Raw genomic sequence first — 25,324 nt, 5'->3', positions numbered from 1 at the left:
CCTTATCCTTCAGTGATGTTTCTGTTTGTGCTAAACAGACAGTGCTGGTAGAAACCCTGCGGCCTGTTACCTCACTAGATATAAATATCTGATTTATCGCCTACATTTCTATCCGTACTCTCTGAACTCTCAACAACTCTTCACACCTATGCAATATGCAAATGAAAGTGTCACATCTCACACAACATAATAATAATCCTCTTCATTAGATATAACAACAACAAATTAGAGAGAAATCAAGTCAAACAGATGACGACACAAAAACAAAGCACCATCTTTCAGTATCTTTACATAATTTGCATTGTTATCTATCTTTGACAATTGCAGTAAATTTCCAAACACATGTCATTTAGTAACAACTGGGCAGACGGGTAAACTAACCTATCATTTTCCGCTGCAATACAATCCACTCTTCTGACCTAACTTGGAACTAATTTTAACCCAGGCTACTAGGGCTCATATCCCTCTCAGACTAAATAAAATAGTAGAGACAACTGCATTTAGCTTGCTCACAGAACGCCTCTCCATTACAAGAAAAGCAGAGAGGGAAATGTATTTCACAGGTAAACAAAATAAATACTTACTCCATCGATTTAGCAAGCTGTTCATATGCATCATGAGGAGGTGGCGATGGTCAGTTTCCTTTGACTGCGTCTAGATAGAGAGACCACACACCATGAAATACTGACATAACCAATGATACCTAAAGATGAATTACAATCTAACATCAGTTCAGATCGGAAGACAGAAGTGTCAGATGACTAGGCAGCATTTTTTCCATTCTCTACACTTTATTTTTGTAAGGCTAGATCTTGTCTGTACTTATAAAGCATTAAATATCTGTTCTTATAATTTTCTTCTAAAATGAGCATTTTACCTGTGAGCAGGTTTACTGATTTCTCTTTTATGCCAAAGAATATTTTCTTTTCCTGGTCTTCAAAGTGAAATAACTTAATATAAACAAAGGAGGTTAGGAATAATGCTCATTTTCGATAGAAATTTGACATTGCATTTAGATGTTTTTGCATCTGAACTTTTTGTATTCACATACATAAATATATACATGCATAAATACATGCAGCCTTTAGCCTGGGGTGCGGGGGGGGGGGGGGGGGGGGGGTATGAGGAGGGGCCTGAAAGACCCACCCCCCACTGATAAACTCATTTGTCATATTTTGACTGCTGCCATCTTAAATTGTGAAAATAACCCATCAAAGATGGTTTCCAATGAATGCAAACATTTATTTTTCATATGTCCAACATCAGCTGAGCAATAAAACACAATCTGATGTATGTGAAGTTTATTCTGAATTTTGGACCTTAATCTTGAAAAATAACAATAACAATAAAAAGGTTTAAAGCACCAAACGTCGCCCATGTGAAAGTTAATTTGAATACTAATTAGGCTATTGTAATCCATTAACCTTTTTACCTTTTTTATGAAAGAGACTACAATTGTGAAATTGAAATTGATCAAAATTGTGAAACTCTACAATATTAATATTATTGTTTTATTTTTTAATTTTTCAGATGGCTAAATTCTGCCTGAGGAAAGTTGAATGTACTGGCCAGTTTGTTGTTTGCCCAATAAATGCTAATAAGCAATAATGATTTTTTATTTATTAATTTAAAACTTTAACAGACTCATTTTTTCCCAGTGATATATGATGTAATACATATGTATAATAAAAATAAGTATATATATTTTTGTCATTTTCATATTTCTTTATTCTAAATATTTAGCAAATGTTTTTAGTACCTCAAAAAGTGTGGATATGAGGACCATCCGACAAGCTAATACAGAATTTTTTTTTTTACTTATTGCAGTATTTAAATCTCAAAATCAAATAGAAAATAAGGTGAATAACTGCAAAAGGTTTGCTTTAAAAAAAAAAAAAAAGAACCACCTTATTCACCAGGTTAGCTACAGACCTGTATATACATACATACATACATACATACATACATACATACCACACAGTTTAGTGGTATTTTATTAGTATGTTTCAATTTGCTGGAGGCTGTAGTATGCTAATTTACATGATTACTATATTTTAATTCTACAGAAAAATTTTGTCTTGTACTTAAAAATACTACACTATGCAAGACTTAAATATTAAAACAATCTACATTTACATAACATAAATGTGTAAAAAGTTACAAGAATCCAGTAAACAAATGCGCCTAAGCGTAAACACAAACAGTAACGTTGCAGACTCCATAACAGCATCTCTTATTCAAACAAGCTAAAAGAAAGCTAAATGTGTACTTACTAAAGCACCTGCCGTCCTCAAAATCCTCCCTGGCACTTTCCAGTGAAAACGTGCCTCGTAAATTAACGACACAACAAAGTATGAGTCCACACGGTTTGTGTTTGTGTAGGTTTCCGTCGCGAACAGACTCGCGTGGTTCAGTGCGCATTCCCGTTAACAGGCGCGCGAACGTGTTCTGCTGTACACAAGCAGAGAGCGCGCGGAACTCAAGTCCGTTCGACCAGTTGCGATAGAAACCCGTGTAATGAAGCATTCACGCTGATCACGGGCTCCACATACCCGCGCATATACACCAGCGGTGCCTCCCACACGCGACAGACTGACTTCAATTTCCGGGAAAAATATCCCACATTTTGTGGTTATGGCAGGAAGGTACGTTTACAAATACAGTTTTCTGCTTAATTCCTATAAAGGTCTCTCGTCAAATGTAATTTTAAAAATACCCAATATGAAAGCAAAATTAGTCTGATGTCTTAAACTGATGTCTTCACCCCAAAATAAGCATTTTGTTATTAATCCTCACCCTCATGTAGTTCCAGTGCCCTGAGAACTTCGCACATCTTAAGATATTTTATCTAGGCTATATACTTATTTTGATATTTTAGATGAAATCCGAGAGCTCTCTGACCCTCCGTAGATAAGGAACCAAATATATTGTCAAATTCATTAATTAATTAAAAAAAAAAAATTGCCACGGCGGAATGAACCGCTAACTTATCCAGTAATCCAGCATATGTTTTACGCAGTGGACGCACTTCCAGCTGCAATCCATCACTGTGAAACACCCAAACATTCTCATTCACACATACACTACAGACAATTTAGCTTACCCAATTTACCTGTACACCATGGTCTTTTGCACCAAAAACAAACTTTAAAACTGGTTGGTGGTGCATAACGAACCCTTTCCACACAATTGTTTAACAGTCATACGCATCTTAAATCTTTTAAAGTTTTTATTATTTTGATGATTTAACACAGGGGTCACCAAACTTGTTCCTGGAGGGCCGGTGTCCTGCAGATTTTAGCTCCAACCCTAATCACACACACCTGATCAAGCTAATCAAGGTCTTACTTGGTATAGTTGAAACACCCAGGCAGGTGTGTTGAGGCAAGTTGGAGCTAAACCCTAAAGGGACACCGGCCCTCCTGGACCGAGATTGGTGACCCCTGATTTAACACCTCTTGAAGTGATTATTTGAAAAATCATTTTATGGTCAGAATTAGCTTTCACTTTTGCATGTTTACTCCGGTATTGTCATGCCCTACAATAGACTCATTGGTCCAACCTCAGCACAACTAAATTCACAATAACCAAGAAGTAGGTAGCACGTTGTTATTGTTAATGTAACTAACTAATGTAACTACTTTATTTATCTATTTATTTACTTTGACTCCGTGTTGTGTTATTATGAGAGCAGATTTTTTCAACACATTTCTAAACCTAAAAGTTTTAATAACTCATTTCTAATAACTGATTTATTTTATGTTCGCCATGATGACAGTAAATAATATTAGACTAGATATTTTTCAAGACACTTCTATACAGCTTAGTGACATTTAAAGACTTGACTAGGTAATTAGTTTAACTAGGCAGGTTAGCGTGATTAGGCAAGTTGTTATATACGTGGTTTGTTCTATAGACAATCAAAAAAGAAAATAGCTTAAAGGGGCTATTAATATTGACCTTAAAATGTTTTTTTAAAAATTATACACTGTTTTTACTCTAGCCAAAATAAAACAAGTAAGATTTTCTCCAGAAGAAAAAATATTATCAGACATACTGTGAAAATTACCTGCTCTGTTAAACATAATTTGGGATATAATTAAAAAATAAAATACAATTCAATGGGGGCTAATAAATCTGACTTCAACTGTGTATATGTAATTACTTTTTCTTTTCTTTTTTCATTTTTGGATGGGTGGGGTTAAATGTTTATAAGTGTTTAAAAGAAAAAAAAGAAGAAATTGGACATTTGTATACAATGAATGCTATTCTCTCGTGTTCAATAAAAAATGTTTACAAAAAATATATATTTTTTTTAATATTTAGATTTTTTTAAACATTTATGTGTACAGTATTTATCTATGCAATAAAGAGGGGCACGCTTAGTGATTTGGGGGCCCTAAGCAAGGTATGGGGCCCTGGCATTAAAACTCAAAACTCTCTTTTTCTATCGATAAGTTAATTAGCCATATTTGTGATTAGATTTAAATATTAGCATGTGCAGAATGAAAGGAACATTCCATCATTATTTTTATTACATATAATTATTAAAATTATATTATTAAATTGTTTTCTTTGCATTGGTCGGGGTCCTAAGGGGCGGCTTACCTCGCTTATTGGTTTAATCCACCCCTGATGTTATATCATCCTTGCATCAAATTACTAAAACAACAAATTAGGTTTGTCTTTTATCATTTCAGCAAATAGGATTGTAAAAATATTTGTTGTATTCGACGACTGTTGTAAAACCCAGATATGTAAAATGGGTCCATAGTTTTGGTGACATTTGCTTGTCACACTTAACAGACACTTAAACTTAGTGCTAACTAAAATATCATTAAAAAGTCACAGCCTACCTGATAGTTGTTACTCCCTTTATGATCACAGGGTGGGTGGCCAGGGTAGGTCTGGTCCACCTAATAAGGAGCTTGGTCCACCCAGGCCCCGTACCGGAACAAAATATTAGCAATATGATTTGTAACTGAAAAATCATCATGAAATGTGACCATGATGTGTTCTTTAAATACATTCTCCATGCTAGTCAGGATTATTTACAATCTTCATTAAAATCTTGCATTTTAAGCAATTTAAAACCATTCAAGCAGCATTTGATGAAAAAATAACTTAATTCTGCATATCACACTGATTTCTGTTCCAACACCCACAGCATCTAAAAAAAAAAAAAGAAAGTAAAATGGAAAGTCTTGAGAAAAGCAACCAGTTAGCAGAGTAGGATAATCAGACGCACCCCTGCCATAAAATGCAGCACCTCAGGAATATGTACATATTTTTAATAAGAGTTATGACAATAATGAGAGTGACCGAGGTGAGTTTCATGAATAGAACCCTTCCATACAGTACATATATAATAAATAAATTAATAGATTCACTTTAAATACACATTTTCCATGTAAAAGTTTGTTTAAAACCCACTAAAAAAGCCTAATTTTAAAATCAGGCTCATTACATCAGTCACACACTACAGGTAATATTTTATTTTACATTTATTTGTAAACCTAGTGAGTGTTAAAATGCATTTTACTTCTTGTTCTTGCATTATCAATCAAATTAATAATCATATAATGTTTTAATCAATTATAGCCTTTGATTTTTTCATCAGTGTAGATTGAGAATGCTAATGAAGGGGTACAAAAGGGGTGCATTTCACGGCACAACATCTGTTGTATTTGAACTGCCTGCTCTGACAAATTTTAATTGATATTAATAATAATTCCTTACATTTATATGGCACATTTCTAGACACTCAAAGCGCTTTACACATTTTTGGGGGGAATCTCCTCTTCCACCACGATAATTTGACCACATTTTGACTGCTTTAAATAATGGTTTACACTACACAGAATGGTACAGTAGGTTTACAAATATATATATATATATATATATATATATATATATATATATATATATATATATATATATATATATATATATATATATATATATATATATATCAAACAAACATAATCCTGTTGCACTGCTACACTTGATTTTGGGATTTATTGTAAATAAAAACAAGAAAACATGTTAAATGAGAATCTGAAATATTTTATGGCATACTTTAAAAAAACAAGATGATTCAGTGTTCAAAAATGTTTTATTTTGTTTATGTTTTTAATAAATTGGTCTTAATTTTTTTCTGACCCACCTAATGTCACTTGGCCCACCTTACATTCCAAATCTGGTGCTGGGCCTGATGTAGACAGCACACAAATCTCCATCAAGTGGACCAAATGGACCAATATCTCAAGGAAATGTTTCCAGCACCTTGTTGAATCTGTGTTGAAAATAATTTAAGCAGTTTTGAAGGAAAAGGGGGGTCTGACAAGACACTAGCAAGGTGTTTCCATGTTTGTAAAACTGTCCTCTACCGCCCTCTAATGACTAAAAATAGAAATTGCAGATATTTACTCACTCACGTCATCCCAAACCTTCACGATTGTACTGTGGGCAAAACGAAATTAATTTGTCGGTGAACCAATCAAAGTAAACACTATTACTATTACTGTTAGTTATTGTAAGACTACCACACTCAAACAGAGCAAAAAAAAATGTGATTAAAAACATCAGAAATTCACATAATAATATTGCAGATAGATTTGAGGTTTTTTTTAAAGAGCCCCTATTATAGGTTTTTGAAAATGAACTTACATGCAATGAATAACAATAACACAGCACTAAGTGAATGTAAACATCCAGCTGGCGTTTATATCTGAAAGTGTACTGTGTGTAAAACTATTGATTCTTTTTTAGCCAAATAGTCAACTCAGAGTCGAATAAATGGATCGTGTTGGGTTCAGATCTTTTGCCTAAATGCATCAACGTCGACACGGTGCATTACCAAATATGTAGTACCGATTCCGGAAAAACGTGAACGCGCCTTACCCTTCAGACACTAGCGAGACAGGATACTGATCATGACACGAAGATGACGATAACCTACAATTGGAGATTCAGCTGTGGCAAATAAACAATTAAAGTTAATTTTCACAACAATACCACAGTATAGCCGACCTAGTGCTGTGTTTGTTCCTGTCATTTTTCTGATGATTGATACAATAACCTACACCTTGCCAACCGTTCGCTATTGAAGGAACACCAGAGACTATGCTGGTGTTTAACTGCATTGCTTAATTGCACTTCTGTATTGGGTGCTCACATTCTCGCTACTTCATAACAGTGGTGGGCGTTTGTTTCCATCTCGTGCTGAACCCAGTCGACCAATCACAACAGACTGAGTCATCGGACCAATCACAGCAGATTAGCCTAACGCAAAGGAGGGGTTTGGGAACAAATGAATAGCTGAACAAATCATATGGGAGTCGTTGGGATAATTAGGTAAAAATAAATGCATATTATAAGACAATGAAAGTGTTTTTTGACCTTGCACCAGCCTGTTGTTGGAGACCCCCAAAACTAATTAATGACCTTTTATAATACAAAATAAGGGCATTTTAACCATGTCATTCACTACTGTTAATAATGAAACATAAATAAAACCAAAGTAAAGGCAACTTTAATTTATTTAAATAATCAACTGGATACAATATATACTATATATATAATGATCAGCAATGAGATGCATTAAAGAGCTCAACCATGCTTCGAAAACATGCCGAATGAAACCGTGTGACCATGACAGCATGCATTAATGTAACATCCCTGTAAACAGCCCTCAAAACGCAGTCGCTTGTGTGACAGGGATGCAAACATTTACCATAGCCCTTCAAGAAAATACTGGGCAGATACAGTGAAGAGTGATTTCAAGAGGTTATAAATATACAGTACAGCATAAACACCTCTACAATCAATCTATACCATTCGCAAAGTCAGTCTTGGAGAAAGTGGCTGTACATAGGAAACGCTTATAATAATAAAACAGAAGTCTTAGATCTGAGCTGGTGAATCTTTTGTGTAATTTCGATTGTACAGAGGCCTCGTTTGACGTTTTTAATACACGTGCTAGGGCTGCATAATATATCGCTTGAGCAACGATATAGCAATGTGCGCATCTGCAATAGTCACACATTGAATAAAGATGACCAGAATCCACAGGTGAAAGCACATAAGATTTGTGGAGACATTGCAGAATTTAACCATTATAGAGTGAAAGTTTAAAATCTCCATGTGCTTTTAAGGCCTATGTGAACATTTTAAGAGTTTGAAGTATTTTAAGAGAACATAAAGAGCATAAAAATGTTTTAAAAAATTATATTTATCAAATTATTACCATGAAGAAGACTATGCAATGCTCTTTTACATTTGATTATTCAATTTCTGTACCCGAATACTGTCAGACACTCCCCAGAAAGTGCTGTTTGTTTCACTTTGACATTTGCTCCATTGTGTTTATTTAAATAAATAATCAATTATGTATCTAATAAATCACATGAAATATATTTATATTTCATTCCCATACAAATCATCCCAATCAATTTGAAATAATAAGTTTTCAAATAAAGCCGTTTAAGTCACCTGGTGAAATTGTATTTATATCGCAGTGTACACTTACCGGCCACTTTATTAGGTACACCTTACTAGTAACGGGTTGGATCTATAGTTGGATCCCAAAGGTGCTGTATTGGACTGAGATCTGGTGACTGTGAAGGCCATTTGAGTACAGTGAACTCATTGTCATGTTCAAGAAGCCAGTCTGAGATGATTCGTGCTTTATGAAATGTGATTGGCCGATTGGAAATTTGCATTAATGAGCAGTTGGAAAGGTGTACCTAATAAAAGTGGCTGGGAAGTGTATTTTCCAATATCATGCAGCCCTAACACATGCATTGAATTTTTAATCAGCTAAACATTCTAATGTGCAAAGATAAAATCCCTTATAGATCTTTCCTATTTTCTATAAACAAACAAAAAAATCTGCTTCTTAATATATTATTTAAAGGTCATCAAAATCTTAAAAACATCCACATTTATAGTGATATGTATATATAACCAGCTTTGTTTTTTCCCCCCCAGCGCACATGCATATTTAAGTCAATATTACACGTTTCCTTCAATAGTCGACATCCAATAGAACAAACACAAGAGACTGACCGACTGATTTACACAGTCCAGAACTGCACCACGATGTGAGATTTCTTATGCATAGTAATAGTACCTACACAAAAGATGAAAATAAACCTCTAAAGGAGAGAGAAAGAGAAAAAAATACACAAGTACTATAAAATACAGCAGTTCAACATGCAGGGAAAAAACAAAGAGTGGTTTGAATAAGAAAAAAAAGAGCTGATTTTAGTTAACAAGGTAAACCGACAACATACATTCAACCTACTTGTGCAGAAAAAGACTCCCCTGATACGTGGAAGCATGAGCTATAAATTTCAGTGGTGGAAAAAGCACCGTCACTCTTGACATTTGGAAATCTACGGCTAAATAGAGCAAACAAAATGAAACGATCATAGAAAAATAGTCAACACGGGAGATACACGACAGTAGTGCACATTGAGAAAATCTCAACAGGGCTTTGGACTATTTTTGCCAACTTTAAAACTGAGCTTAAGCGAGTTACTCTATTAGCTTATCTAAAATCTCCAATTCTACTTTATCTACAATTCTACCATACCCCCACCCCAAAAATTTTTTAACATAGGCTCATTCTGAAAACATAGCCCTAATATACATTTCTGGAGATTGCGAATTATGTAGCCAGAAATATACGAATGGCTGCATTTCGTCTTTAAAATGAACGCTCGAGATGGTATGACATTATTTCTTATCGCGCTTACCAGCTGACTGCTTACCTCCGTATGAATGGATTTTCTGCTTTTACCAGTTTGTCCAGAAGCTCACCATGTACGTTAGCAAACTTGAGACACAGAGAGGAGTCGACCACGATGACGATGTTCGAGTCTGGCAAAAAAAACGGTTCCAGAAAGCAGGTAAGACAAAAACAAAAGACAAAAATTTAAATAAACAATTAAATAACAAGGTCAGAATGAGGTAAAATCTGAAAAATGTGATAAAAAGTCGAGGGCTTTTCTTTTTCTGGTTTGCTTTTGAAAACACTATCGGTTGGGTTTAGAGAAGTGAGTGGGTGATCCAATCGGTGCTTTTGAAAACACTATTGGTTGGGTTTAGGAAAGTAAGAGGGTGGGTCAGTCAGTCGACAGCGGCTTCTGGTGGTTTTATGCAAGAACAGCAGGCACAAATAGCACTTGCGAGAGAAATTTAGGATCTGAAAAAATGTACACAGTGGCCTCTGGTGGATTTACGAAAACAAAAACTGCAAAAAAAACATACCTCCCGGGACGTATTTGGCACTCTCCAGAAATGTATATAGCGGTACATTTTTGTAATGAGCCTGGGTTGCAAAAACTATGAACTGATGAAGACCTATGCTACAGTTATATGAGTATGAAAATGTAAGGCATACATTTGTGTCGAAAAAACAGACGAAATGTTGATTCCTTAAGTGAAAAGTCATGCATAGATCGCACAGAGTTATTGTATTTCTGCAAAAACGTTAGAGTATGCGTCTGATATAGAAATGGTAAAGTTGGAAATGCACGTTACATTGCATTTTGGTACTTCTACACAGGAAAAGGAAGTGAAATAACTGTTACCGTCATGATTAAAAGGATCATGTTATGTACAATGAGAAGAACGGTCACAACTATGGCATTTCCTAAAGGTTATTTGTGCCCTACATAAATAACTATGTATATATCATACCTGATAAAAGTCTTGTTGTAACAACAAATAACTTGACTTTTAGTTGATCATTTGGTATCAGTCAGAAGTGGTTTATATGAAAGCCAAAGACCTCTAGAAAACACTTATTTTACCAAAATAAAATAGGATCATGCCCTGAATGTATTTTTTTATTTATTTTTTTTAGCTTTGACGACTGCATCTATACATCTCTGTGATGACTTAAATCACTTATTAATAAAGTCATCTGGAACGGCAAAGAAAGCGTTCTTGCAGGACTCCCAGAGTTCATCAAGATTCTTTGGATTCATCTTCAATGCCTCCTCCTTCATCTTACCCCAGACAAGCTCAATAATGTTCATGTCTGGGGACTGGGCTGGCCAATCCTGTAGCACCTTAACCTTCTTTGCTTTCAGGAACTTTGATGTGGAAGCTGATGTATGAGAAGGAGCGCTATGGTTTGTAATGTAATGGGCAGCACAAATGTCGTGATACCTCAGGCTGTTGATGTTGCCATTCACTCTGCAGATCTCTCACACACCCCCATAATGAATGTAACCCCAAACCATGATTTTTCCTTCACCAAACTTGACTGATTTCCATGAGAGTCTTGGGTCCATGCGGGTTCCAATAGGTCTTCTGCAGTATTTGTGATGATTTGATTGCAGTTTAACAGATGATTCATCGGAAAACTTTACCTTCTGCCACTTTTCCAAATAATCATCTAGAAGTCAAGTTATTATTTGTTGCTCTTACAACTAGGATTGATGACAAGACTTTTGTCAGGTAGTGTGTGTCTACATGCTATGAACATAATTCTTGCATCTCTTGGAATTGGGCTTTGTTATGGTTGAAATAATAATAATTATTATTAAAAAAGGAAGTCAATGAGATAGTTTCCAGGCGTGCTCCTGTTCACTATCTACAGCGCAACAGACATTATATGACACAAACAAAGCTGTGTGAGTTGATATACAACAAACACACACATATACAAACATATCTGTATTTTCCCTAATCGCATCCTGAATTGTCTCCTTGCTATATTTATACACGTTTTCAGACTTCACTGAAGAAAATGTAAAGGATTCAAATCTAATCTGTCATTTGATGTATATATTTCTACATAAATCTGATAAAAACAAACTTGGCTTTTTGAGAAGGTTTTCAAGTTGAATGTCAGAGCAGTTAATTAAGAGCCTTTTATTGTTTGACTAATTGAATCATATATTGTTTGTATATATATAGCTATGTAAAAAGTCTATCTGAGACCAACTGAAAGTTCTCATTTGCTCTGGATTTCTCTGATTTATTAGGTATTTGTGTAAAATGTTACTATTAGGGATGCTCCGATCAATCGGCCGAAGATCGGTATCGGCCGATAATCACATTTAATCGATACTCACCAATCTGGGCGACCTCATGAACCGATTACAGGTGTTTGTTTAGGAGTTTACAAGCAGAGAAAGACGCATGTGAGCTCACGTATATCATACATAGCCAACAGTAGCCACAACACCTGAAGTAAATGATGTGTGGAGGCAAGAACAATCGATTCGCTCCCATCACAACAGCTAAAATATATACAGATGCGGTGTGACCTCTGTTTCTACAATCTATTTTCGCAACTCGCATAAGTGATGGTCTCTTTACTATAAGTTCAACCATTGTATTTACCGTGTTTTGAGCTGCAGTGACACGAGCGATTGTTTGTAATTTTTCTAACCAATTTTTATATCTGTGCAATAATGTTTTCTGGCCATTTGTTCACATCTAAATAGTAAAAAGAGATGTGTTTAAGTGATTATATGCAACATCCTTAATTTGTTCTCTCAGGTAAGGTGGGATCACCACTTAAGTATCATACTTAAAGGGAAAATGTGCTTAATGAATTATGAAGCTTGAAGCATTAGAATCGATACTCCGTATCAGCCGGTAACCATGACAAGGAATCGGCACTCGGTATCAGCTGGAACAATCCTGATTAGTTACTACTCTATGAGTATTATTTTATAAAAGTCTGATTACATTTCATTTAGGCTTGCACAATTATTCTTTTTAGCATCAATCACGCAATGTGTGTATCCACAATTAGTCATGTTAATTTATGTTTGATTGTTACATTTTTGTATTTGCATATTGTTTGATTCCACAGATAACCATAAAGAACTGTTCCAAATGGCTCTGTCGTATGATTGTAGTTTATTATATTTTAATTTATTCTATTTTATACAGTGCATATGGCAGGGGCCGCTTGCGGCTCTTTCACTGCTCTTGTGCGGCTCAACCTCTCGCGCGATTTAACATACATTAACCAATTGACTAACGCCCCATTCACAAGGGGCTTCAGCGTCTCTTTCACTGCTCTTGTGCGGCTCAACCTCATAAGCATATGCCATGCATAAACATATGCCATATGCACTGCATAGAAAAAGACTTGATCACCCAAGTTGATCCAAAATATTGAAATCGGTTTTAAATAGAGCTATGGGCCAAAAATGGGCCAAACAGTGTCATTTAGAGAAAAAAAAAAATGTTTTGATTTATTAAGAGTGAAAATCAGGGTTATTCCACCTAATTTTGATTTCCTAAATTATATTGTTACTTTAGGCACCAATTTTTCTATTGCAGAATTACAGAATAAAACAATTAATTTTGACTCAAATTTATATCTATAAATCATAAATCCAGAGAAACTGAGAATATTTCATTTTCAATCAAAATAAATAAATGAATGAATTAAACAAACATTAAAGCTACTTTTTGTTCTATGAGTGGTAGACAAGGCTAAGAAATTATACATTTGTGCTAAAAATCTATTACTATAAAAACCTGAAGATTATTAAATTAACTATTAAATGCAATTTACTTTTAATTTATGTCTTTATTTTATGCATATATGTACTTTACTACCTAAATTAGATTTTTTTTAGATGATTACGACATTAAGAATGAAAAATGTAAGCAATATTTCTTTCTATTTTACTGAAACAATACTGCAATTTTGCAGCATGTCTCTCTCCCTAAACTCTCAAAGAAATTTTCATGATGTTATTCTCCATAATTTGGCGCCCCCTAGCTGAAGTAGAGGAGTAAAGCGAAGTCTCCATGCTGGAGACCAGAGTAGAAACACTTGCACACAGGAAAAAACAGGTCCTGAGAGACAGCAGAGACCTGGGCGGACAGAAACAGTGCATGCTGCCGTGGACTGTACAAACACATGCATGAGTGACTTCACATCCCAGCCCCAGGTCCAAATCCTGGCCTTCCTGAAGCCAAAATGGCCCCAATCCCAGCGCCAATCCCCTGAACAAGACGCCCACAACTATCAGGACAGAACTTCATCCTCGCCCACGAAGGGCAGGTCCACGCTTCGCATGCCCTCCTCGCTCTCTTGTTTCCTAGGAAACAGACAAATGCGGAGGTTTAAATAAGCGCACATGCCAGCCGTGCCAACCTGTCTATGGCAATGCAGACAAATGCAATTGTTAAGTGTGGCTTTAATTGTTAGGAAATTAAGTACATGGTATGGCATCAGTCATATGCTCGGGTCGCAAGGAGGCAGGGGCACCGGGAAGAGTTTTTAATGCAAGATTGGGCCTCCTTTTTACAGATCAATGTGTTTTGTTCTTTCTTTTTTTTTGCCGTTTAAAGGCAAATGCTATCCAGGTAAATCGGGTAAAAAATGAATAGTGTTCAGCATACTTGAACTGTTGATTGAATACATTAAGAACTACAGACTTTTGGTGTGTATTGCAAGTTTCTAAAATGTTATGTTTAAGTATTTGAACATTATTTCATTAAATATGTGCTACTTTGAAATGCTTTCTGGCATAATTAATTGGATTAAGTCAGGTTTAAAATGACTTGTTTTCTTTTTTGACATGTTAGAGTTCAAGGTTTTTAAAAAAAGGGGTTTTGAGGATCTCTTTTGATTACTTCATTGATCCAAAAATATTGTAGACAGCCAGGATAGATAAAAACAATTTTTCTTTTTATGAATAAAACACGGATATATCTTTCTGTCAAAGACTTCGGAACAGATATGAATAAAACTATGAAGTTTGGTGTCTATACTATAAAACAGCCATTAAAATATGTAGGCAAGGCACTTTTATTTTAAGTGTTTTTTACTCTAATGGAAAGAAATTGTACTTTGAAGGTTTCTTTTGTCACACTTTTTAATTTGTTCCTGTAAATTTCAATAACAGCACTTTTTTTTATCTGTTTTCTCAAAAATTATTTTTCATTCATAAATTACCCCTTCAGAAGCACTTACACCTTACACCAGGGGTCTCAAACTCAATTTACCTGGGGGCCGCAGGAAGTCTGGGTGAGGCTGGGCCGCATAAAGGATTTCACAAAAAAAAAGTCCTCAAATGTCATTATTAACAGTTTTAATTATTTCTTCTGAACATGAAGTCTTCTGAACGTTAATAGAACATTGAGTGAAGATTATGAACAGTTCTTCTGAACATGGCATCTTTTGCCTACTTCTTGATGCCAGAGACTTGACAGCGCTTCTTCTCACAAATCTGAACCACATTTGGCTTTAGAGCGGAAGCAGTTGAGACCCTCAGTATGGCTTGAAGATGATCATCATTAAGTCTTGACCTGTATTTTGACTTATTGAAGTCCTAGGGAAAAAAGTGGGAGAACTCACTCAAAACTTCCATTCCCTCACCTAAAAAAAGGCGTATATATGTATAAATAAAACACCCCCACCCCACTCCAGTCACATCAGTCTGTACCAGTCTGTATCTACCTATAATATCAATATATATAAGATGCAGGGCAGGCACGTGCACACATAGGGCTCAACCTGTGCAGAGCACATGCCCTTTTTAGTCTTGCATAGAAAGTGCCCTTCCAAAATGATCAAAAGTGCCCCCGCGACGCGACACACCCTCGGTCCCGCCCTTCAGTAGGCGTGCGATAACACCGCTCTTGAGTACTGCGTGACAACACAGCTGATCAGAACGCGCGCGACAACGCGCATTGAGTGACAAGCGCGCTGTGTACGGATAGAATCAGCGGAGCGGGGAGCGCTCTCTCTCAAAATATTACACTGAGGGCCGCAAATGGCCCGCGGGCCGCGAGTTTGAGACCCCTGCCTTACACCTTTATTAATATTAGGTATGTCCCGATCAGGTTTTTTTGCCCCCTTGTCCAAGTCATTTGATTTTTGATATCTACCGATAACGAAACCTGATCCGATACTTCTATTATACATTTTCAAATCAAGATTCTCCGTGCTCTATAAGCATAAGAAATCCAGGGTTCTCAACAAAGGTGAATGGCAGGTCACTCATTGCAATAATTGTACTCTCTTGGGAGTGATGAACTGTGCCTTTGCGCTTTAAGCATGATCGTGCCTGATTTCTGATAACATGATTGAATCTGGACATCCTTAATTATTATCTGTATTCTGAAGGCTTTGACAGGGAGATATATTCATTGATAATTTGAACCATTATATACAACATACATTTAATTCTACAAACAACCGTAGAAAAGCATGCAAATGAGCATGTTTAATTAAATAATTCCTAATTTGCATATTGAAATATGACATAATAGAGTATGAAATACAAAAACAATTGAAATTCTTAATGTATTGGATCAGTTTTGGGGTAGTATGATAACTTTTTTTTATTCTAAACACCTGCAGTGTATTTCCTTAATGATAAATGAAAGTAAAATGAATAAGAATTATATACTGAAATAATTTATTAGTATTGTTCAATAGAACAAATTACATTTTCATTCTCAAAATCGTAAAAACTGCCTTAAACATGTTACTTTCCCTTTTGTAATTGAGATCATGTGTACTTTTAACATGGTGAAAATGTCTTTACCATGACATGACATCTCTCAGATGACCATCCAGTTTCAGCTTTAAATTTTTGTTTGATAAAGAGCAGGCTGCAATGTCAAGCATATTTGCCTGTTCAAGGCACAGAGTTTGGGGTTTAGTGTTTTCTGACACTTTGCGAAAAACAATCAAAACGTTAATCTGCTTCTTGTGCTACTAAACGTGAAAAGTGACAGTCTTTGTCCATCTTATTTTTATGAATAAATAAATGTATAAACTAGTCTATATGCTCATCACGTAAAATGTGATTTAAAAATAGCTATTAAAAGTCTATAAACATCAAGATAAAAGTTAATAACGAAAACATCTACTGCAACTTCTGACATACAAGCAAATAAACTTGCTTCTATCTATTGCTGCGATTTTAGCCAGCCTTACACTTTCATTATTTTACATGAACCATTTCTATTGATTAATCATTTAAATAGTTACAGTTATTTGTAATAGTTTTCTTTCCTATTCTCAATAAGATATTACAGTCTAAGCAAATGTTTGTAAGGAAGAAAATGTTATTTACTCTGCACCCCTCCTACCAGGACCCCTGCAAGGAGGCACATGAAAGAGTGACTACCATGTTTTTGTGTACCGGGGAGGCCGCATGCAAATGTACCCAGTCTGACAAACCAATCAGAGTCTCGATAAAAAAAAATGACCATGGCCGGGTGGCAAATCAGGATGCTGCCCTCTTTAAACTGCATGCAGATATTCAGAAGGACTGGATAAACATCGTCTTGAACTGCCCAGGACATACATGAACTGACTTATAATATTATATAACACATGCAAAGTATTAATGCTTGATGTGCTAAAGGTTGATTATTAAAAGTACAGCTAAATACATAGCAAGGGGATTTTAGCAAGATATCATGAATATTTTAGATATTACAACCCCAGTTCTAAAAACTAAATTATACTGTGAAATGCAATATAATCAAAAAATATTAGATTTGTTCATCCTCTTTGACCTTTATTTAATTAACAAAAACACAGAGAAAGTATTTTTAATGTTTTCACTGGACAAATACATTTCATTCTGTAAATATAAACTAATTCTGATTTTGATGACCAGCATTTACAAACATTTTGGAGCAAAGGCATGTTTCATGTCAAAATTACATGGTTTTAACAGTAAATTACTGTTAAAATGCTACAGTAAAAACCTGTAACCTTGTTAATAGTAAGTATTCTTAACATATACAGTTGAAGTCAGAATTATTAGCCCCCCTGAATGTTTAACCCCCCCCCCTGTTTATTTTCCAGAGAGAAGATTTTTTTTAACACATTTCTAAACCTAATAGTTTTAATAACTCATTTCTAATAACCAATTTATTTTAACTTTGCCATGATGACAGTAAATGATATTTGACTAGATTTTTTTCAAGACACTTCTATACAGCTTAAAGTGACATTTAAAGGTTAATTAGGTTAACTAGGCAGGTTAGGGTAATTAGGCAAGTTATTGTATAACGATGGTTTGTTCTGTAGACTATCTAAAAAATATAAAGCTTAAAGGGGCTAATAATTTTTACCTTAAAATTATTATTTTTTTAAATAAAAACTTTTCTTCTAGCATAAAAAAACAAATAAGACTTTCACCAGAAGAAACAATATTATCAGACATACTGTGAAACTTTCCTTGCTGTGTTAAACATCATTTGGGAAATATTTAAAAAAGAAAAATAATTTAAAGGGGAGGGGGGTTGGGGGGGGGGGGGGGGGTAATAATTCTGACTTCAACTGTATATGTAGAGTGAATAACCGTGAACTGGCTTTCCCATAATTCCCTGCATGACACTTCACTTTTTATATATTTTTTTGACATTGCTATTGTTCTTTGTTAGTTTTTCCTTATCAGTTATGAGCATCAAAGTTTTATTTTTCATCTGATGTTGCTAAATAATGTTTATTGCATTACTTGCATTACTAGTGTCATGTGTTACCATGACAGTGTGCAGTCTCTGTGTGAATGACAATGAGTCACGGGTTGGGTATCGTGTTTTTTAAAGCGATGCCGGTGCCAAACCAATGCCTAAACCGATACTTTTGAGCCATAGAATTATGGTGGATAGCTATAGAAAAATATTTTATTTGACAAAAGAAATATTTGAATCATTTTAATTGAACGTTATAATTAAATTTTAAAGTAAACATCAATTCATGTTATATATATTTGTATTGAGCTATTAATACATTCCTTATGATCAGTTGTGTTTGCTAGCATGAACTTAAGATTTGCATTATTGAATTAACATTACATTAGCTTTACTACTAACCTGTGGAAAGGCTGTCATCATCATAGGGTTGGGGCTTGTGACTACATATACATGGACATCAGTAATCAAATTATTTGCCTTAATCTGAATACGAAAATAATATGATTAAGGTGTTTACATGAGTTGCTTTTTGAATGTTCCTTTTATGATCCCGATTTACATGTTATAGCACATAATTCAATTAACGTCATTGCGTCACCACGCTATCCACATTTCCTCTGGAGTTTAATGGAATTTCGAGTGTTTAATTTTTAATAGTTCATGCCCCATGATAAAACTGAAGTACTGGATGAGAATATGAAGGACTGCTGGAGGAGTGTTGTTTTAATGTAATTTGATACTGCACGCTGAATGGAAAGAAAAAACCTCTGCATTTCGTGACTCAGGTGGTCCTATAAGGTAATCATAAGTCAGTGTTTACACGGTAGACTTTTAATCAGAGTATTGTCTTAATCTTATTAAAATTCAATGTAAACGTACTCCTTGAAAGTGCCTGATGATGTTGTAAGCTGTCAAAGACAGTACATGCCTCTTCCTTTAAGTAGATTCGATGTGCCCTCAAATGTTTCATTAAGTTTGACGTGTTTACAAGCAACTTATGTAAAGCATCTGCTTCATGTTGCTGCCAGAATCCTTGCATTTAAAATATAGCCATACTTTAGTATAAGCAAATTTGATGAACGTGATCATGCGTGTTAATGAATCTGAAGGGAGTCGCTCACAGAAGATGTCCGTATCCCTCAGAGTTGTTTAGTATTAAATGTGTGTCTTTTATGTACCCCTTGATGCTTCTTGCGTCCTTAATGCAACACCAGTGGCACCGAAATTAGGCACTGAAATTCTTATGCTAATTTGTTCTGGTGCAAACCGGTTAAATTGGCACCCAACCCTACTGAGCGCCTTCTATATATTAGTGTTTATTTAATTAGATCTCAGTGTATCATCAGGAGCCACAAAGATTGATATGCACTTGTTTGTATGTGTTCATTTTTATCTCAAACACGAGTGACCATTGACTTACATTAAACAAATCACCAAACACCACAGATTCAGCTAAAAATCTTCTTTAATGTTCAACTTTAAAAAAGGCCCTACATCTATGATGACCTGACAGTAAGTTTTCAGTTCTGGATGAACTATTTCTTTAAGTTTGGTCAACAAAACAGCTTGAAATCTTTTATCTTTCATTTTAGACAATTAAATAAAAGTTAAAGGAACACTCCACTTTTTTGGAAATTTTACAAGTCACCTTGAGTTCAACAGTTGTGTTTAACCTTTTTGAAATCTATTAAGCCAATCTCTGGGTCTGGCAGGAGCACTTTTAGCTTAGCTTAGGATAAATCATTGAATCGGATTAGACCATTAGCATGTTTTTCAAATAAAATAAAAAAAGAGTTTTAAAATTTTTTTGTTTAAATAGGTAAATTATCAAAAAAATAGAAATGTCTATTTTAAAATTTTTGAGCGAGATGCTAATGGTCTAATCCGATTCAATGATTTATGCTAAGATAAGCTAAAAATGCTCATGCCAGAATCTGAGATTAGCTGAATGGATTCAAAAATTGCAAAACTCGACTGTTTAACCCTAGCATTAGCCTATTTCCCCCCAATAAGTGGAGTATTCCCTTTAAAAAGAATTACCAAATCACAGATTCTTGATTTTACTGCATTTTACAAAATCTCTAAACTTTTCAGAATTGGGGTTGCGCATGCATAAAATGCTTTATAAGGTAGGGAAAACACAAGCGGTAGGTAATTCACTCTATTCTTTAAGCTTTTATCTGAGCATGCTAAAAAAAACACCACACCATTCAGTTTAAGTGCAGATCATTCAATATGGACATGACCATTATCTCCTACATACAGTATAATAGAGGTGGAGGAGAGTGAACAGCACATGGGTGGAGCGCTAACAGGCTAGCGGAGCTTTACCTGGGGTTACTGAGATTGCGGCAGTATTTCAAACTCCCTGCTCTGCCTTTTCTAGACGGTAGGAGAGATGCGGATACATGAGCATTCTTATTTTGGAGCGTTTCTATCAGATATGCCTGAAAACACCATTAAAGGAATGTGTCATGCTAAATATAACTCACACATGCTAATGATAGCCACAGAAAATAATTTACACTTGTCCCCTGGTTTTTGAAAGCGATCAAAATGTGTGTAATGGGCTTCGCTAATATTATTAATCAAGCTAGCAAATAATTGCGATGGAATCTGCAATAGGGTGCATGGTTGTAAATAGGCTGCTTATAAAACCATAATTTTAAAGCTGTGAAAGAGTAATCACGAGTCATCTGTATCTCAAATTAAGGCCTAAATCAAAGTATTCACTGATAATTCATTCATTTATTTTCCTTCGGCTTAGTCTCCATTTCATAGGTCACCAAAGCAAAACTATTCCGGCAAATATTTTACGCAGTAGATACCCTTCTAGCTGCAACCCAGAACTGGGAAACACCCATACACACTCATTCACACACACTTATACACTATGGCCAATTTAGTTTATTCAGTTCACCTATACCACATGTCTTTGGACTGTGGGAGAAGCCAGAGCACCTGAAGGAAACCCATAAGAACACGGAGAGAACATGCAAACTCCACACAGAAATGTCAACTGGCCCAGTCGGGACTCGAACCTGTGACGTTCTTGCTGTGAGGCGACAGTGCTAACCACTGAGCCACCGTGCCGCCCTTCACAAGTATTTAATAAAGTTGATTAAGATTTTTAAGATGTCGTGATTTTTTCAGTCTTACTACACACATTTATATTATTCATTAAAAGACTCTCTGGAATAATTGATTCCGATTGGTCAGTTGATGCATTTCAAAGTGTTTTTATTATTTAATTTCAATAGTAAATAACATGTTATTATCAGGTTACAACAGAATCCCTTTATCTTGTTAAACACAAATTAATCAGTTGGCGTGGTACATCTTCGTTATAGTTATGGATTATACTACAGAATAATTCAGTGTTAATGAATTTTATTATTTGTGTTTACCTTCTTGACTTCTGTTTTTCCTAATATTTCTTGCCAGAAATCCATTGAAATAAGTTGTTCTTCGATTATGTTCTATAGTTTAGATTTTTTTAAAGAAATCATTATAATATGCTGATTTGATACTAAAAACATCCTTATTATTAATTAGGGATGTAACGATTCACTGTGAGCTGGTTAAAAATCGCTTCAAATATGTGACAATTCAAACCTGAAATGTTGAATGAATCGCAATATATTTTTTTGAAAAGAGGGGACGCTGTGTTTACAGCCGCAAACTCGCTTTACCTGTACATCAGCTGCGAGTAATGCCGAGTTCAGACTGCATGATTTTCAAAGTAGTCGTGTCACAGATGTTTTCACACTGCAAGACTATCTGGGCTAGTGTTTCGTCGCTGCTTTGTTTACACTGCAAGATGAATCGGGGACTGGGACTTTCACATAGCATGACTTTACAATAGGAAGAATCGCCGACAACTACGTCCAAACTACGTCTCACAGTCAAAAACACGTAGTATATCTTTTGTTATTAACTACATAATGAGAAAGAAGCCTTTAATGGGGTAGGAAATGTACATATTTGCTCACCTGGGTTTGAAGGGAATAAGCCATTTCTCCTTAACTTAAACTTAACTTAATTTCTTTTTTAGCTTTCTGTATGAAACGTCAAACAGACTCGGGTGCTCCTGAGTTTTTCCTAGTTTTTCCTCCATTTCGTGGGTCCAAATATACCGAAAATGAGCGCTTTTTACTTCTCCCCCATCCTCCCGCTGGCCTGCAGGTATACACACACACACACACACACACACACACACACACACACACACACACACACACACACACACAAGTGGATGCTGCTCTCTCATTGGCTGTAGGCGATCGTTAATGTTATTTTCAGTTAAAACTCATTTCACGAAGAATGATTTGAATCGCCGACAGCTCCAGATATTTGGCACGCCTAATAACTCACAGGCAACGGCGACTCATCGGCGATTCTCTCAGATCGCGTCTTTGATAGTTCATACTGTGTGATTGTCACACACGTGCACAAGCACCGATTTACCTGTGATTTCCGGCATTTGTCTGCGATTTCTCAAAACCTGTCAGCAAGCCAAAATCGGGGCTAAAACCATGCAGTCTGAACTAGGCATAAGGTGTATGGAGTCAATAGGGCCATATATACATGCAGAATAAAAAAAAAGTTTTGCAAACAAAAAAATATATATATATTGAGCAAAAATAAATAAATAGATGCAAATAAAAAAAAATGCTAACAAAAATAAAGAATTGCAAAGGGAAAATTAAGTTTTGAGAAATAAAAATTAAATTTGCAAACAAAAAAATAACTGCAAATAAAAATCAAGCAGTGCGTTTACGGCAGGCCCAGACCTGCCTCCATACGTCATCACCTGGAGACACAGTATTACTGAGGTCTTACAGCCCAGTAGGTCGGGGTCTGTCGTAAACGTCTAGGTTCTAGGTTCCCTTATCAGTCTATGCCAAAAAACAAAGATATGCTGATATTTCTTTTAAAAAATGTATAATCCCAGCACAGTCACAGATTTAGTTTGCTTACATTAACAAGTCTTCTTTAGTTTGTATTAGTCTTTTATTATTATTTATTTGTTTTTAAAATAGCAGTTTGGTTATGGCAGAAAATATATTATTTTGCAAAAAATGTGCAGCAATTAAGAAAGAAATGAAAATGCTCTTCACCTTAAATTTGTTTCAAATAATTTTGTTAAAAAATCGTGACTAAATTGTATCGTGAGATTAGGATCGTGACTTGTATTGAATCGTGAGTCTGGTAAATCGTTACATCCCTATTAGCAAAAGTTGTACAGTTTTGTTTTGTTTTTTCATGGAAACCTTAGAAATTTTCCATTAGTAAATAGAAAGTACAAATAAAAAACATTTATTTGCATAAAAAAAATTCGGAAAATTTTATGTGTCCTTGCTAAGTACTTGCATCCTTGCTACATACTTTAACGAGTATCAACATATATTTTAGGTCATATTTAATTTACTTGAGAAACTAGTCAAAATTATTTTCTGTGGAAATGCATAGACTTGCGCTTTTTTTAACCTGAAAACACACTGAACTTTCTTATTATATAGTAGTATATATAAGATCTATACTAACATGTCCAATTCAGTGACTATGAAGCAGGCCACAGGAGCCATAATAAATAATCTTTGACCACAGAAACCACTACAGAGGTCCATGTCAACATTCAGGATGTCTGTTCCAGTTAAAACCTTTTATTCCTAATGAGGAAGACTTACGATAGCATGTGTCCTGGTGCGGCGGGACTCCGGTCTTCCCTGCGGCCCCAATCAAATGGGTTCCCAAAAGAACGCTTGCGCAACATCGTCCTAACCAAGATCTGTAGCAGAAAGCAAATGTAATTAACTCCAAAAAACAGACAACAGGGTAATTAATCGGTTTATTCATGCGGCGAGGGTTATTAGCATTGAATTCATTATGAGAACTTTTATAAAATCAGAATTACGAAGAAATTGGGAGAAAGCCTGTAATCACAGTACACTGACTGGCCACTTTATTAGGTACACCTGTCAACTTCTCGTTAACGCAAATTTCTAATCAGCCAATCAATGCATTTATGCATGTAGACATGGTGAAGACGATCTGCTGCAGTTCAAACTGAGCATCAGAAAGGGCAAGAAAGGTGATTTAAGTGACTTTGAACATGGCATGGTTGTTGGTGCCAGATGGGCTGGTCTGAGTATTTCAGAAACTGCTAATCTACTGGGATTTTCACACGCAACCATCTCTAGGGTTTACAAAGAATAGTCAGAATAAGGGAAAATATCCAATGAGCGGCAGAGAGCACACTCCTGTCAGTTAAGAACAGGTAACTGAGGCTACAATTGGCACAGGCTCACCAAAATTGGACAATAGTAGATTAGAATAGCGTTGCCTGGTCTGATGAGTCTCGATTTCTGCTGCGACATTCGGATGGTAGGGTCAAATTTTGGCATCAACAACATAAAAGCATGGATCCATCTCACCTTGTATCAATGGTTCAGGCTGTTGGTGGTAGTGTAATAGTGTGGGGGATATAAAGTACCATAAGTACCAACTGAGCATCGTGTCAACGCCACAGCCTACCTAAGTATTGTTGCTGACCATGTCCATCACTTTATGACCACAATGTTTCCATCTTTTGATGGCTACTTTCAGTAGGATAACGCACCATGTCATAAACCACGAATCATCATCATGCATCATGATGGTATTATGTTAATATGGACCAAAATCTCTGAGGAATATTTCCAGTACCTTGTTGAATTTATGCCACGAAAGATTAGGGCAGATCTGAAGGCAAAAGGGGGTCCAACCTGGTACTAGTAAGGTGTGTCTAATAAAGTGGCCGGTAAGTGTATAAACTCATAGCTGCAAAAAATAAGTGAAAACAAATTGATAGACACTCACAAAACTGAGAAAAAACGCAAGAACTGCA

The 25,324-nt window shown here is 35.5% G+C and overlaps 2 protein-coding genes across 28 annotated transcripts in view; both read right to left on the bottom strand.

Annotated features, from left to right (window-relative positions):
- Positions 1–7,262, bottom strand: part of zgc:113162 — a 49,234-nt gene extending 41,972 nt beyond the window's left edge. For 2 of the 25 annotated variants that reach the window (XR_012396555.1, XR_012396552.1), the window contains exons 1-2: positions 2,274–2,519; positions 585–654 (exon numbers count right to left, since the gene is read on the bottom strand). Coding sequence is in view for 21 of the 25 variants with exons in the window: in XM_073934629.1 (XP_073790730.1) it covers positions 585–654; positions 6,186–6,239 (124 nt within the window). In the remaining 4 variants the exon portion in view is untranslated. 25 annotated transcript variants of the gene reach the window in all.
- A 261-nt stretch (positions 7,263–7,523) lies between these two features.
- Positions 7,524–25,324, bottom strand: part of camkk2 (calcium/calmodulin-dependent protein kinase kinase 2) — a 74,561-nt gene continuing 56,760 nt past the window's right edge. The window contains exons 15-17 of one of the 3 annotated variants that reach the window (XM_073935071.1): positions 24,126–24,226; positions 20,767–20,817; positions 9,663–14,087 (exon numbers count right to left, since the gene is read on the bottom strand). In XM_073935071.1, coding sequence (XP_073791172.1) covers positions 14,015–14,087; positions 20,767–20,817; positions 24,126–24,226 — 225 coding nt within the window. In that variant the 3' untranslated portion in view covers positions 9,663–14,014. Of the gene's footprint in view, positions 14,088–20,766; positions 20,818–24,125; positions 24,227–25,324 lie in introns of all 3 variants that reach the window. The other 2 variants (XM_073935072.1, XM_073935073.1) reach the window with 2 other exon arrangements.

This window comes from Danio rerio, chromosome 21 (assembly GCF_049306965.1).
Source record: "Danio rerio strain Tuebingen ecotype United States chromosome 21, GRCz12tu, whole genome shotgun sequence".
Lineage (NCBI taxonomy): Eukaryota > Metazoa > Chordata > Actinopteri > Cypriniformes > Danionidae > Danio > Danio rerio.
The sequence above is the reverse complement of the archived record's forward strand: the minus strand, read 5'-3'. Positions and strand labels throughout refer to the sequence as shown.